The sequence below is a fragment of the Sceloporus undulatus genome, chromosome 4 (assembly GCF_019175285.1).
Source record: "Sceloporus undulatus isolate JIND9_A2432 ecotype Alabama chromosome 4, SceUnd_v1.1, whole genome shotgun sequence".
NCBI lineage: Eukaryota > Metazoa > Chordata > Lepidosauria > Squamata > Phrynosomatidae > Sceloporus > Sceloporus undulatus.
Genome location: NC_056525.1, coordinates 235559702 through 235576888, shown reverse-complemented (window position 1 = coordinate 235576888; position 17187 = coordinate 235559702). Strand labels below are relative to the sequence as shown.

At 41.3% G+C, this 17187-nt stretch overlaps 1 protein-coding gene across 3 annotated transcripts in view; it reads right to left on the bottom strand.

Annotated features, from left to right (window-relative positions):
• NSMCE2 (NSE2 (MMS21) homolog, SMC5-SMC6 complex SUMO ligase) overlaps window positions 1–17187 on the bottom strand; it is a 302808-nt gene that overhangs the window by 168429 nt on the left and 117192 nt on the right. For all 3 annotated transcript variants that reach the window (XM_042465807.1, XM_042465808.1, XM_042465806.1), the window contains exon 4: window positions 10223–10376. In XM_042465807.1, coding sequence (XP_042321741.1) covers window positions 10223–10376 — 154 coding nt within the window. The remainder of the gene's footprint in view (window positions 1–10222; window positions 10377–17187) is intronic.

Here is a 17187-nt window from a genome sequence, read left to right as displayed (position 1 = left end):
CTTTTTAGATAGTGTGTCTTTGCAACTTATGCTGATGGGCAAATTAGGAGGGAGCAGAAGAGCCGACAGAGACAGATTTGCTTTAAAAGTGCCCTTACTAGGAATAACGAAAACTGTTTCATGCTTTTTGCTTAGTAGGAGAGAAACAAGCTAGTGTCAATAATGATCACTATATGGCTCATTTTTATAACTGAATCAATCTCACACATGCGCTCAAAATACTTTATCCTCTCTTTATAAACCTTACTTGTACCAGATTATACCAGAATTAATTTAAAAAAAACTTTATCCTCTCCTCCAAAAATGTGTAATAGTTAAGGAGCCAGCTTCCGAACCACTCTGAGGTAAAACTGTTATGATGGAAATAAGAGTACAGAGGTTGAACTTAGAGTAGGCACATTCAGCTTCTAATCTAGCCACTGCACGCCCTCCAACTGTCCTGATTTGGTGGGAACAGTCCCTCTTACTCCTCAATCGTACCACTTTTTCAACAGGCTTTAAAATGTCCCAGTTTCTCTCTCCTTCTTCCATTTCCCTACTTAATACTCAGCTTACTTCAGTTAGTGCAAACTGGGTTCAAAGTGCAAAAGTAGCAAGCCTCATTTTCACCAACGGTGGCACATGCACACAGCTGCATGTACATCACACCGCAGTAGACACAACGAGACTTGAGTATGCATTTTTTTGTATCTGCGGGGCAGGGGGCAGAACAGATCCCCCACCGATACAAATGTCTGACTGTATTTCAACCTCTCCTAGCTTGTGCATTCTTCCTCATCTATAAACTTGGCCATCTTGATCACACTCTGATGCTGATTGGCCACATGTGTTCCAGTTTTCATCAGTAAAATGTCAAAGGGTATGATATTGTGGCTTGCCAGGAAACTAACTAACTAACTAAATAAATAAATAAGGAAATCCTGAACAAAATGGCCCCATATGGCAAATTTACCTTCAGAAAATAGAGTTCTTCATTAAATTATCACTCCTTGCCCACACACCCTATTTAGGTTTCATATAGCTATTTTAGAAAAAGCTTCCTTCCAATTCCTTCCAGAGAGTGAAGCTGCCATACCAGCAGCTTTTTCAAACTTTTATGACCTCCCATATATATAGCTGGTGGGTTGCATTTGGCTTGATCGGTCAGAAATTGCACAGGCCTGACCTAACGCCAGCGTGGTGTAGATGTTTGAGCATTGGAGTATGACTCAGAAGATCACGATTTAAATCTTTGGTCAGTCATGGAAACCCACTAGTGTTCCTGGGCAAGTCACACACTCTAAGCCAGGGGTAGGCAACCTTTTTGAGCCGGGGGCCGGGTTGCTGTCCCTGAGACAAGTGGGGGGCCGAAGCCAAAAAAATAAATAAATAAATAATTCTTAACAAATTAAATAAATAAATAAACCGGGACAAATGTGGGACAAAATTTTCAAATGGAGGACACTTTTTTTTTAAAAAATGGAGGACACGCAAAAAAATTTGCTGATTTTTAAAAAAATGTTAATATAAATGCATGTTTCGGAGGCTTCTATAGACAATTGCCCCCCTTGCCCACCGCTTGCACCCCTTGCCTGCTGCTTGCCTCCCCTTGCCCACCTCCTCCTGATAGGCCAAAGGCTCCGGCGGCAATCAGCGACAGGACCAGGCTGGGGCCGGTCCCAAGGCCTTGCCGGGCCGCATCCGGCCCGCGGGCCGCAGGTTGCCTACCCCTGCTCTAAGCTTTAGGTGAAGGCAAAGGCAACCCCGCCCTGAACGAATCTTGCCAAGAAAACCCCATTTATATATTTGCCTTAAGGCCGCTATAAGGTCAGAAATGACCTGAACTCACACGACGATGACAAGCTAAGGACATTCCATTATTAAGAATTAGAGGGAGTGTACAGTCTCAAATTTTAGAATTTATAACTTTTTGGAATATTTTCAAGATGTGAATTATTGAATCTGTGGATAAAGACTCTGTGGATATACAGAGCTGACTGTATATACTTATAAATCTATGATTGCATTTTAACTGCCATGGTAACATCCTCTGGAATCCTGGGAATTGTAGTTTACAAAGAGATCTTTAGAATTCCTAGCCAGAGAACTTTACTGCATCACCAGTCTACAAACCCCAGCATGCCACAGGAGGCAGCTATGGGAGCTAAAGTGGATTCAACTCCCAACTGTGTAATGTGAAATAGCCCTCAGTCACATGTCTATTAACCTATGGTACAGAGGATTAGTTTCCATATGCTTTTGAGAAAGAATCTTTCAGTGCTCCTCCAGTAATACTTTTCAGTGGAGTTAATTCATATGAGTCAAGGGATGAGAAATCAAGCACTGTTCATACACATGTGTGAATCTGTTCTTCAATTCCTAAGGGCTACATTTTTCTTAGGGTGTATCTACCCCACATAAACAATGCAATTTGACACCACTTTAACTGCCATGGCTCCAGCCTACAGAATCCTGGATTTGTAGATTTGTAAGGCACCATGCAGCTTTGGATTCTAACACTAAGATCCTTTAACAGCACGGCGGCTACTCATAATTTTCATTTCATGTACTGAATACCCCATCTTTCAGTGTCAGACATAAACTAACAACTTCTGTCAGTTTTCTGTAGGGTTGTCATGGAAATCTTCAACGAACTGAGGAATTGTAGTTTGACAAAGATGCTGTGAATTCTCTATTACAGATCCCCAGTTCTCCACCCACAGACAGAACAACAGTTCCAAGGATTCCCCGGTGAGAGAAAATTACTATTAATGTAGTCTGTCAGACAGATGTATGCTGAAAAAAATCCAAAGTATTAGATTTGAACAGAAATGTTTATACACAGTTTTCAGTTCCCATTCTTCAGCTCAACAGGAATATGAAGCATTGAATGCAGTGGTGTTTCAGTCACATCATTACTAGTCCACAAAAAAAATCTACCATATATAATCGACTACAGTAAAAGTTGACCTCATGAATAAGTCAAGGGTTGGTTTTGGGGCCAAAATTAGGGATTTTGATATGACCCATGGGTAGGTCGAGGGTAAAGGGGTTATATAACAAAGGATGTAAAGGATGAAGTAAAGGAAAACGATGCCAAAGAACTTACAAAATTCCAGCAGGCATAATTGTTTGTGGTCATCCTAAAGGCTGGAAGAATGAAAGAGTAGAGGCGGGGGGGGGGGGCAATGTTTCTTTTAGGTGCTCTCAGGATGGACTATGTGCTTGCCTTTTGCCATTCTTTTAGGTGCTCTCAGGGTGGACTATGTGCTTGCCTTTTGCCATTCACTCAGAAAATGGGATGGTTCCTATTTGTAATAAGTATAGTACTTACCTGTTTCCATACTTATATATCGGAAAAGTCACATGCTGTCAGCTTCAGGAGAAAAGAATGGCAAACCTCCTCTGAACATAGGTTTTTGTGGGATTTTCGGGCTATGTGGTTGTGTTCTGGAATTGCTTATTCTTGACGTTTCACTAGCATCTGTGGCTGGCATCTTCAGAGAATTCTCTGATTCATGGCAACACAGCCCAAAACCCCCCACCAAAAGCTATGGATTCTGGCTGTGAAAACCTCCGACTTCATACACCTCTGAGCAAATCTTGCCAAGAAAACTCCATGGTGGCCTTAGGGTCACCATAAGTCAGAAATAACTTGAAGGCACACCACCACCACCACAACAAATACATATACTTATGAACTTATATGCAATGACCCATGGATAAGTCAACCCAGGTTTTTGGGGTCAACTGTTTCACTAAAATTTACTTACACATGAGTATATGCAATATGCATCCCTAATTAGCAATCCCACAAACACAGTGAGACACTGATCAGTGGTAAGAATGAGCTCCACCCTTACAAGTGCTGCCATTTCATTAATGACCAGCCACAACTCCAAGAGTACATCAGAGAATTCCAATAATCTCAGTCCTCCAAAAGTCCAGCCATGTGACCAAAACCTGAAGGGTGTGCATTCCTTCTGCAGATCATGGAGGGGTGGAAAACAGGCCTAGTTTTAGTTATGACAGCCTTCAGCTTTTCAAGTTATAAACACCTAGACATTTAAACATAATGGCCAAGCATTTATCATTCTACAATGGATGAAAATTATACTGGCAGGAGGTGAACAGCTCATTGCTGTCATTCCTAAGATGCAGCAACAGGACTTTTAGAGTCTAGAATCCTGCAACAGTTTTGGAACCCAGTCAGAGTTCATGTAGCATCATGAGTAAACTAAGTTTCCAGTGCTAGAGATAATGGCATCCTAGATATGCTTCTTGTCATGACTCATCATAAGATATCAAGATTGTACAACAGTCAGAGGTACAGGAGGGCAGGGATCCTGCATGATTAAGAGTTGTATAAAGGAGAGAATTTAAGTCAATGCAATTTTTCTCACTACAGTAGGGATTCCCAAATGTTGGTCCTCCAGGTGTTTGGAATTCCAGAATAATGGCCAAGCTGGCTGGGGCTGCTGGGAGCTGAAATCCAAAACACCCGTAGGACCAAAGTTTGGAAACCACTGCACTACAGTTGAGCGAACAGAGGGATCTTGTAGCACATTTGAGACTGTGTGAAAGAAGTTGTAGCATAAGCTTTCCTAGCAGACCAAGTCTACAAAAACTTATGCTACAATTTCTTTCACACAGTTAGTCCCAAAGGTGCTACAAGATCCCTTTGCATACTGATATTGCAGACTTACACAGCTATGTGTCTGAATTCTACCCAAAATTTAGCAAGACACACTGATTGAAATCCCCTCTTCATTCCTTTTAATATTTATACAGGAGCCCAGCCCTTATTTACCCATGGTCCCTCAATAAAAGCAAGCACGTCAGTGGATCCATTGATTTAAGATGTAGATTTAAGAACTTGTAATGAAATGCAGTGACTTCACACCTCCATCACAGGGCACACCATGGGAAGAATAATAAAAAGCTCTCACGGTGGCAATATGAGCCTGATCGTCAAACTCAGCAATATCTAAACAGGTCTCATTGATTACAAAATGGTGTGCAAGATATGAAGGATTGCAACCTACACCTTTAAACAATGATGGTGCTGAAATAATCACAAAATAATTTGTGATTATTGGTCTTAGTACAGGAATTTCTGCCCAGGCTGCTCTCTTGCATTAAAAAGCAAGCTCCATTTTTTCCCATAGGAAATCATCTTCAAGCCAGTGGTGCTGCCTCAGATCCTGACACCCAGAATGCTATCAGAGACCCTGAAAATTTGATTCCCTTAGGTAACCTTAGTCCTTAGAATAGAAATGAGGTTGCCTGAAAGCTACAGATCCTAGGACTGCTTATACCTGGGATACTGCTGAACACGCTGCAAGGTATCTGTGGAGGGAGAGAGGACTTGCAGGGAGGGCTTCAAGGAGATCCCTACTCAACATTACTGCCAAGAAAGCAGAAAGACAAAGGGGTAGAATGGCAATTGGAGGAGAAATTCCAGTTCCATTGCACTATAATGTATCTCATTTGATTCCACTGTACAACTACACTACACAGATTCACCCACACTTTTTCTTGGCTGCTCACCATTATGATTCCTAGTCTGCTGCCATAAAGCAGAATTAATGCAGCTTAACATCACTTTAATTGTCATTGCTTTATCCTATGGAATCATGGGATTTGTAGTTTATTGTGCATCCAGAGCATTCTGACAGAGAAACTAAATATCTTACAAAACTATAAATCTCAAAATTCCACTGTGTGGAGCCATGACAATTAAAGTGGTGTCAAACTGCATTAATCTGTCAGGAGTCCTGGTGGCGCAATGGTTAAATGCCTGTACTGCAGCCACTCACTCAAAACCATAAGGTGAGTTCAAGACCAGCAAAAAGGGTTCAAGCTTGACTCAGCTTGCATCCTTCCGAAGTCCCTAAAATGAGTACCCAGATTGTTGGGGGCAAATTAGCTTACAGTTGTAAACTGCTTAAACACTGCTTAGGGGCAGTATGAAGCTGTATATAAATGAAGCTTGTTTATAGATGCAGCGTAGATGTGGACACACACATAGCTTGCTTGTTTGTTTGGAGAAGATTTAGGTACACCATTGCCCTTCTTTCTAGAAAACAGAATAAAGAGTGAAAGCAGAACCCACAGATTAATTGCCATCACCAAATCTGGCAAAGTTACATATCATTCATCTCTAAATGAATGATTCTCGTAATCACAAACACAATGCCTTTCCTATAAATTCCTATATATTTCCTATAAGGAGTTCTTAAACTACCAATTGATAAACCATTGATAAAATCTGAAAATTAGGTAGGGGATGGAAGACAAAACAAATTAATTTATGAAAGCACTGGCCTATTTATTACTGACATGGTCTGATCCACAGCTTGCTATGACAACTAAAATGCTTTTTTCCAAGATTACAGACTTTCCCCTACTGTGAAAAGAGGATAACGATTTTAGAAAGCTTATATATGCAGACAGAGCCAAAGCCAGATGTCTTGCCTGCAACTTCGCTGTTCATTTCTACTCAGCTAAGAACTGCAAAGCAGCAATTCATAAATTACAAAAGTTATGTTTTCATTATAAGCCATGGGGGGGGGGGGACAACATGAGGGCATTGTCCCCCCAGTAAGAATTCTGACATGCCAAAAATTACCCCCCCCCCCTTCAGTCCGCAAATTTCTCACACTGCAGTAATTTAAATCTTCAGTTGACCATCCAGAAATATAGTTTAGGAATCCAAAACAAAGAGACAGACGAAGGCCCTAAAGCCTGGGCCCAAAAGTAGGGCTTGAAAGGGCTGAGCATTTACACAAGTCCAGCTCTACTTTCAACACCCATGCACCATATTGGCACGTGCCTGTCCATATGAGGCACGCCATGATGATGCATGGGTGCCCGAGCGCCCAAACGGTACTGGCCAGAAGGGGCATCATAATGGCATGCAAGCGCCACTATGGTGCCCCTTCAAAGAAGCTACCTATAGCAGATTCTTTTTAGGGAGCGGGTCAGAGCCGCAGCATGCGGCTGTTGTGGCACTGACTAGGGGCAAAGGTGAGCAGCTTTTAGCCACCTGTCTGTATAGCCCCAAAGTTACCAAGAGAATGCAAATACAGCAAATAGAAGAGTTCTAAATGTGAAAGATTTTTCAATGCCTGACTCTCTGCAATGCTAGAAATTTGAGAAATGAAAGAAAATTTAATGGGAGGCAGAATTTTGAGGGGCAATATCCTCATTTTGTTGCTCCCAGTAAAAAAAAACCTTGGCAGTACCACAACTCTCCCAGTCACTATGAGAAGCTGAAATACAAAAATGTTCTGGTAACTCACAGTATTATAGGGTTTGCAGAAGTGAACTGGATTAGGTAAACTGTTCTGAAAACTTTCACATAATCAGGAAACCCTTTCTACATCAAACATTCTAATGAAGGACCCCCAATCGGCTGCAAAAAAACAGCTACACATTCTACAGCAGGTATAGACAACCTGGTTATCTCCAGATGGTTTTGGCTACATCTCCCATAACACCAAGCATGTGGCCAATGGCCAAGAAAAATAGGCTATGGTCCAAGACATCAGGAGGAAACCAGGATTCTGACACTAGTTGTCAGGTTTTCTAGCCCAAGTTCTAAGATGCATGAATAACTCATTGTAATATGGTTAAAGCTGTTTGACCTCTCCACTGACCCTCACAAACTAGTAATAGAGATGGTAAACAGATCTGTATTAGCCAAGATTTCTTATGAATTTATGCAATCTGTAGTTTGCAAGACTATTGCCGAACATGTGCATGTATCTTTCAGTTTCCCATCATCAGGAGAAAATCATGTGAATTACATTCTTTTCTTTTTCTTCTTTGAATTCTATGCAAATAAATGTTTACAACAACAATAAAGACCAGGCCTTTGAAAAATGTACACAAACTTACTTTAGCCTATGATAGAAATAGGTGAAAATGTACAGTTTAAGAAAAAATAAAGTACAGTATGTACATGAAGAAAAGTGCATAGTATAATACAAACAAATTTCTTTTTATGAAGGCAGCAAAGTCTTGCATGCACTACAATATGGGAAGTGGACAAAATGCTAGTGGAATTGTAAACGAATGCACTGAAAATGAAATTTGTTTTCACATTCCTAACTGATAATGCACAATATATCATGCTCAAACCATGCTATGGCTATGTACACTGAAGGAAATTTAATTACAATGGACAAGCTGTGTTTCACAGATTTCTCATCCATCATTGTCAGTCCTCTTAATGAAGAGCCCCTTGATAATTTTCCAAAGAACCCTGCAGTTTCCCGGAGCACAAGTTGAAAATTACTGAATTAGGCCATAGGGATTTTAATATGTTGCATTGTTACACAGTTCATGTTCACAAGCTGTAAACCTGGGAACAGACACTGTAAGCATTTTCCAACAATACAGTTCCATGATTAAAGCAAAGGTCTCCTTTGGATTGCAACACATCCTGGGTTGTGAAACTGGAACAATTTGTTAGAGTGACAAAATGAAAACAGCTTACCTAATCCTTTTAAAAAGATCCTATCAAAAAGAGAATACAGCATATGTATAAAATAAAAATAAAAAGAGTGCACCTACAAACATTAAAAAAAGGATGTGAAGCAAGATTTACATTATATATGCATGCAAATAAGACCGGCACCGTGAGAGAGAGTCAAGAAAATCGCTGCTAATTACTTAGTGCTGTGCATTTAAGTGCACCAAATGTTCCCTTTCAATGTAAGAGAAATGGAAATCATGGCTTGATCCCCAATTGTTGTCTTTTGTGCTGAAAACAATCCATGAACAAATTAAAATAAAACTGAGCTTCTGTAGAATATGTTTAAGACTGTCTGTTCATTCAGACCAGGGTATCATAGGAATGTTTCTGGCACAGAGTTTACATACATAATGAAATGGATGAAAAATACAGACCAGCACAATACTGACAGAAAACAAAACCCTAATTGAAACTTTGGCAGCATGCTGCTTCCCCTTAGCTCTAGGGGTGCACCTAGGGTTGGACCTCAGGGCCAAAGCCCAGGAACAGGGGTTGGGGCGTATGTGGGATGACTATCCAGAGAACAACAAGGTTGACACTGGAACCAGTCTGTGTGCCAGCAGCTGGATTAGCAGAAGCATGCAGGGATGCACTATGGCTGATGCCAGTCACTGCAGTATCTTATACTTTTAGAACATGTTGTAGTCAAGGAGTCAACCAGCCAGCATGTCTACAGATGCTCATTTTTAAAAAAGACATTAGTCTTTTCTGCAACAAAATGGTATTCATTCCCTAGTATATGCACTTATCATCAGGCCATTGGAAGCAAACTCTATTTTATATCCATAGCAATGATGTTTAAATGAGTCTGAAATGTGAAATTGAATGAATGAATGAATGAATGAACAAATGGATTTATTTTGGTCACAGACCAGACCAGACCAGAAATGTGAAATTTCAAGTGCACGTGTTATTTCTTTCTTTTCTTTCTTTTCTTTTTAGAATCAGCATTTATTTGATCTAACTATAAGGAATGTAGGATCAGCTTTAATGCATGGAATGGCAGGTAAGACAGGATGAAAAATGTTTATTGTATGCTTTTCAGCTGAATCAGTAGTACACATTAGTCTCTAAAAGGGTGAGAGCTTAAGTCCAGAGCCTAAAATAAGCTTGGGATGGTATGGTTTTATTGTATTACAACTGCCAGAATCCCCTAATCAGCATAGCCAGCTCCAATAACTGAGGCACATTTCAGTCAATGAAGTAGACCATTCCTTCTTGTTGTCACAAAGCATGAAGTTGAGATTCATGACCAGAAGTGGCAAAAAAAAATTGTTTTACTCCTTGATCCATACTTCTTCAGACAGCAGTTTTACAAATGGTCTGCCAGGAGACCCATATTTTGTTTGTTTGCTTGCTTATTTGTCTGTTGGAAACTTACCTGGTTTTCACTGAAGAGAAAAAGATCAGGCATACTGACCATGCTTCCCTGAAAGACCACTGTTCACCACTGTCAATGACTGTCCCTGGCTACTGCAGCACTATGAGAATGTGCCATGCTAACCAGGGGATGTTAAGAGTTGTAGTCCAAAGCAATTACTTTTGCAGGTTTGGGGGTGGTTAGGTGCTTTCCAGTTGTGCTGAGAATCCTGAATGGACAAACATTTTCTCAACTTCTATAGTACAAGACAAGAGGTAGGAGAGGAGAGGAGCTGTTTTGTACTTGTATTGAACTTTAAAAAAAAAAAAGCAAAGACTTACATTGAGCCTTCATCTTCCTGAGCTGATCCTTAAAAAGGACAAACTTCTCATTTCTTTGCAAATCATGGTCATTGTTTAGGCTTTCCAGGGCTTTAAACTTCTCTTCAACAACCAGTTTTAAATCTGGAATCATTTCCGGCTTCTCTTTCTTGATCTGCAAAATGAGCACACAAATAAAACAAAACAATATAATTTGTTGCAACTCTATTGTGCATCACACCACACCATCTTTCTAAGCCTACTGTCATGGAAAGAAGGTAAAGTAATGATAAATTTATAGAAGCCTTCACCTAGTATCCATCTCCATCAAACAGCCGTTAAATTTGGTTTCACTGGGGTTCACGGGGGTTTGGTTCCAGGATCCTCCATGGGTACCAAAATCTGTGGATATTCAAGTCCCATTATATACAGTGGAGTAGTAAAATGGTGCCCCTTATTTTAAAATGTCAAAATCAAGATTTGTGCTTTTATTTTTATTTTCGAGCCATGGATGGTGGGATCCATAGATGAAGAATCCATGAATACGAAGGGCTGACTGTACGCACTGCAGTTTTTCTTAAACTCAGATTACTGTACAGTGTCACTGACATGATCCCACCTGGAACAGAGAATTCTGCAAGGAAGACAGTAAAAAAAAAAAGACTACTCATTTTAAATGAAATGAATAGCTTTAGTGTATCAGGCACAGGCATATTTTAAGGTCATTTAAGGTCAGAGAAGAAATTAGAAGACATCAACAGAAACGAAGTATCTTCTACAAACATTTACAAACTGGCTATACCAAGCCAACTTACCAAGTCACAAAAAAGCAGGAAGCATTCTTTGAAAAATTAAATTTCTCTGCTATATGAATCCACTAGCTGATGGCCCTTAGAATGCAGACATTCATAGCAGCCCTGATTCCCTCTCACTCTCTGCCAATATGTGGACATGACTATAAGAGAGATAGAAAGACCCTCAATGCATGGTCTCCTATAGAGTCCGAACAGACAGGCCAAAACAAAGATGCTTCGGGTCACTTTGGAGGTATGCTGTTTAAATTATGCATGCATCCTAAGAAGCCGGAAGCATGTGTCATTCAAACAGCATACCTCCAAAGTGACCCGAAGCAGCTTTATTTTGGCCTGTCTGTTTGGGCCCATAGTTTGCAGGTGTAGGAATGTCTCAAAATCATCCATTCACCCCAGGAAAAATGTTCCCATCTTCTTTGGCTTATTCATCTCCCCCCTGAAGAATATATGTTAAGAATTAGAAGATGTCTCAACACATTTTGAAAGACAGTGCTCCAAAGTCCTTTAAAGGCTCAACAAGTCCAGAGGGTCCATCCCACAACACAGCTTTCCTCCTCTGCTATCCCACACAAGACACCAGGCCAACCTATCCCTGCTTTTTGAACTTGTCTTTTATTAGTTGAGATTTAAATTTATTAAGTACACTGATATGGTCAGGTGAAAATCAGAAATATTAATTCTTTGCTCCACAATTCCAAGAAATTCTGAACTGAAATTTAGTTAGTTCATGAAATCCTCCTTGAGAGATTCTGGGAGCTTTCATTTTAAACATTTAATTTTTCAGGTTCTGTGATTTGGCACAAGCATTCTTTAAATGACCAGAAGGGAGGGAAGGAGAGGTAGCCATGTGAACAAAAACTAAGCCCTGTTACAAACGGGCCGTTTTGTGCACGCAGAGCGCGCACTAGGGTGAGGAAGGGGCAGTGCTTCCGTACCCTCCTAACCCTAGTGCGCCCTCTGCGTGCACAAAATGGCAGCAGCCGTTCCACACAGTCGTCGCCATGAGGACGTCATGGCTGCGCCGCCTCTATACAGGGCGGCACGGACGTGACATCCTCGCTCCGCACCAGGGCACATAGTGTGCCCTTAGCGCGGAGCAGGAAGGAGCTCCATTTCAGACCAAAGGAGAAAGGGGCCAAGCGGCCCCTTTCTCCTCCTCCCCACCGCCACGGGGTGTCCTTGGGGCTTGAAGCTCCAAGGACACCCCTTTCCAGGCTGTGGGGAAGCGGCCTTTTGCCGCTTCCCCGCAGCCCAGAAAGCGGCAGATCGGGGCCTCAGCGGCTGCCGTTCTGGCCACTGAGGCCCCAATACACCGGGGAAAGGGGCAGGTGCAGCCCACCCCAAATGGGCGGTCTGTAACCCGCCTAAGAATCTTGGGGCATCTTAAAGCCTGGCAAGTTTTACTTGCCATAGGTTTTTGTGGATTCCAGCCCACTCCATCAGGCACAAGTTTCTGAGGATCCCAGCCCACTCCATCAGGCACATGGACCATGCATGCTACAGAACAGAATCTTAAGAGTTGGAAAGGGACCACAAGTCCACCCCTGCCATGTAGGAATGTACAATTAAAGCACTCCTAAGAGATGTCCACCCAACCTCTATTTGAAGACTTCCAAATAAGGAGAGTTCACTACCATCCTAGGCAGTCCATTCTACTGTCAAAAAGCTCTTACAGTAAAGTTCTTCCTAATGTTTAGGTGGAATATATTTTCTTGTCATTGTAATTGCCATGCCATGCACCGTATTGAAAGACAACTATTGTTCTTCAACTGGGTGACAGTTTTAGCTAACACTGGCCTGTTACAGACTGCCAAAATAAAGCTGCTTTGGGTCTCTTTAGAGGTATGCTGTTTAAATGATACATGCATCCTAGGAATCCGGAAGCTGCACCAAAAGCTGCACTCCGGTGCTTAGGAATGGAGTGTGGCTTTGGTGCGACCTCCAGACTCTTAGGACCCATGCATCATTTAAATAGCATACCTCCAAAGAGACCCGAAGCAGCTTTATTTTGGCAGTCTGTAACAGGCCACTAACTCCAGGAAGGTTAGTGCTGTGGGCTACAAACAGTCTCCCAAGACCATATCTGGCAGTTAACTGGATGTTGTTTCTCAAACAATAATCTGCGAGAAACTGGAAGGAAGGTTCCTGCATTCACAGTTTTCCCCATGAGCTATACGTGGTTGTATTCCAAACACATATTGTTTCAGCTGTTACTACATAAATAAACACACACCCTCAAATAATCTCCTGATAGCAACCAATCATTTCTGAAATAATGACAGCACTTTGTCGACAGAGCTTCTACAATAATGGGTGCTCCCAGCCAATCATTTAGGTGGTTGTAATTATAGTTGCACTCCAGAGGTCACATTAAAGAGGTCTGGCAAATGCGTTTGCATTGCCACGTGCCAAAGCTGGCCATTTTACCTGGATTATTAGCCAAAGGTAAAGGAGCAGTTCGAAATGAAGAATACAAGCAGGATTTCCAACCAAAAGGCTCCTGTTTACCCTGCAGAAGCGTGCAAGGAGCTGGATCTCAGTGAGGAGGCATGAAGTTAGGAAGAACACCAAGCCTCTTTTATGAGTTCAATCGTACATGGGTTAATGGAAGTGTAGAAATATGAGAGATGGAAAGCTGGGTAAGTGAAGTGATCATATCCTTGTGGAAGGATATTCAGATATTCAAATTTGTTTTTGGTTCTTTCTTCCTGCTGGAGGTACTCGCTGAGGATAAAGTACTGAGACCTACCTGAAAGGGGTCTGAAAGACTCACTAGTGGTACCTCAGGCCACAGAGAAACACTTCTGCTGCCACAGCTAGGATGCTCTTGGTCAGAATTCTAATATACTGCCTGAACTGCCAATCCCAGGATTCCACAGGACCCATGACATTTAAAGTGGAATCGTAATCGCTATGGCCATGTATTGTGAAAGCGTTCCTTGCTGAGGAAGGCTGTTCTATATTATCTGGAAGTTTCGGCTAAGATTATACATGTTTGAAAGCTATCTCTCATTATGCAAACTACCCTGAGAATGTTTTGATGAAATGTACTACATAATAAATATATGTGACACACAAGTGGGACCTGCAGCAAAATGTTGCACTCTATCTTCACCTTGGACCCTTCCACATTACACAATTATAGTACTATGATTCTACTTTTAATTGGCATGGCTACATCCTATGGAATCCTGAGGTTTATAGTTTGGGAAGACCTCCGACTAAGGATTCTAAATACACCCTTCCCAACTGGCTAATCCCAGGATTCCACAGGATGCAGCCATGACAGTTAAAGTAGAATCATAAAGCTATAATTGTGCAGTGTGGAAGCGCTCCTTGTCACAGAAACACTGTACAGCCCCTGTACTGTGGGACTGGTATCTGCAGTTTTACTTACCATGTCTGAAAAAATAAGTTGGCTCTAGGCATTTTCTAGGTCCTCTACAGTATGCTTCTGGTGGAAGAGGCACACTACAGGACTTAGAAATGCCTAGAGAGGTATTATTACTAGGAATCTCTAGGTATTCTAGTGCAGCTCTATGGTAAGCTTCCACCAGACATCATTCATTTCAACAAGGTTTGCTATGATCCGCAGTTTTGCATTTCATTGGAAGTCTAGAAACGTATCCCCCATGGATACAAGAGTTGTACTGTACTGTACTCTGTTTTGTGGCTTTTGGTAGTGTACCTCTATTCTGCTTTGGTCAAAAGCAATTCTTTTCAGGTACTTCTCACACTAGTCAGCCATAAAAGCTTTGTCTGCCTTCATTAAGTTGTCTTTAACAATGAAGATGTATTTGTCTTGACCTCAAAAACAGGTCCTCTGAATACTAGATGTGGAAAGTGCCACATGTAACCCAGAACTCAACTATAAATTATCTAACTTATCCTTTTAAGAGGGCCAGTTTAGGTGTTACATATTATGACGTGTCTTCCTACACAGGTGAGAACCATCATGATGAGATTCATAAATTACCACTTCACACATTCTTATTTGAGTTTTGGAACTGACTCCCCTAACTACAAAAACCTGCCCAACATGTTGTGTAGGACATATATCATAGTTCATGGAAGCTCTTGACTTAACTTCCTCCCATACAGAATTATGATGAAAGCAAAATGTGTCAAGAACCACCAACACAGGGGGAAGGGAAACTTCATGTGTGATTACGGTTGGCCCTCCACGTTCATGAGGGTAGGGGCACAGGACCCCTGTGAAAATGGGGGGAGGGAATCCAGAATACAGTGGTACCCCGGGATACGAAATACCCAGGTTACGAAATTTCCGGGATATGAAAAAATCCCATAGGAAATAATTGTTCCGGGTTACGAATGTTTTTTCGGGTTACGAAAAAAATTTTGGTGCTTTTTTCGGCTTTTTCGCACGAAATCGCGGCTTTTCCCCATTAGCGCCTATGGCATTTCGGCTTGCGAATGCTTTTCGGGTTACGAAAACGGCGGCGGAACGAATTAATTTCGTAACCCGAGGCACCACTGTATAGTATGTAATGATGGAGATGGCCACAAGGCCCAGCCACTAGGCACATGCTCCTCATGCTTACAAAGTAGGAGGCAAGTAGGCTCCCGGAGAGAGGGGAACAAGCAGAATGCACACCTGGTGGCCTGGCACTACCACTGTTACCATACCCCTACTGAAGCCAAAGACTGTTGCATGTACATTCATATAACTGCCACAAGCTTCAGAAGGTCGAAACACACAGAATGCTTGCCTGGCGGCCACCTGCCACCTCTCCTCCTGAGACCTTATGCTGTTGTATGAAGACGCACACAACAGCCTCAAATCTCAAGATGGAGGGACGACAAAGGCTGGCTGCCACATATACACTCCTTGTGCTCCACAGTCCATGGGGACAGGAACACAGAAAGAGCCAAAATTTGTACGACCTTAACTCAGACAACTCACCTATCTCTATGGGCTAAGGTACCCAAGTGAAGTGCCACTTCCATCCTGGAAAACAGGAGGAAAGTGTCCGGGGTAGAGCAAATTCACAAACCAAATCCATCCACAGACAAGTGAATGTGGAGGGCCAACTGTATATCATAAGAAGAAAGAATGCCTGGAAGGAAAAATCAGGAAAAGAAAGAAATAATTTGACATCTTTATCAACCATGGAAGATTAAAGTAAGAAGAGAATCTGTCAGCAGCTTTCAACCAGAAGAAATGCCAGAAAGATAAGAAGGAGCAGTTGTTCATAGTTTCTACTAATGCAAGAAAACATGCTTTACATTTCAAGAAAGTAGGAGTAAAACCAAAGTATATGTTCAGGAATATTGTGTAGTACAACCTTTCTAGGCAGGGAACTCCCATGTCTGCAAGTTTTCCACACATTAAAAAAAACAAACTTCTAGTTATGAAAAGAAAACTGATCAGAAAAAGAAAGTTTCTGACCTAGCTTTCTCCCTCTATGTAGTGATTTTGTTTTCAGGGGATATATTCAAACATTTGATCCCTCACCAAGCTCCACCTGAAGGCTACACTAAGTGCCATCCTGGGAGGGTACAGATATGAACAATGGCAATATTATCTTAATTCAAAGGTGAATTCAACAAGGAAGCAAGTTCAGTTCAGCAAGAGTACAAATTACACAGGGTACAAATTACCCTGAACAGAATGAATGAATATATATGGCTTGTTTTAGTCTTCTCCCTCCCATTTCTTTCCCTTTAAATATCTCCCTTCTGCTTTTTACCTCCTCATTTTGTTTACTCATCACTGTATACAAGGTCATTTATTGATGTTTTGAACCACTTCTGGAGTACCAGGTGGGTTATAAAGAAATACCATTAAAATTCTAAACAGTCATCCAGAAGGAATTTTTCTATTGTGCCGTTTTGCTTTGTTTAAACCCTATTTCCTCCCAATAATAGGACACAAAGCTGTTTACAAGATAGAAAGAAATACAATTAAATGTACATGTCAACTGCTGTTTTAAATGGCATTAATGTGTAGAATTAAAACCACTTAAATCACTTTATCCAAAGGGTAAAAGTAGTACAGCAGACTAAGAAAAGTTCTTTTCTTATAAACTAGTCAGTGTCCTCAAGTTTATTCAAAGTTTGTTTGCTTTTTTTATTTTTGTACAAGTCATCTCATTGTTAGATAGACAGATGGCGCTCACATAAGATAGGAGAGTACATAGAATACAAATTATT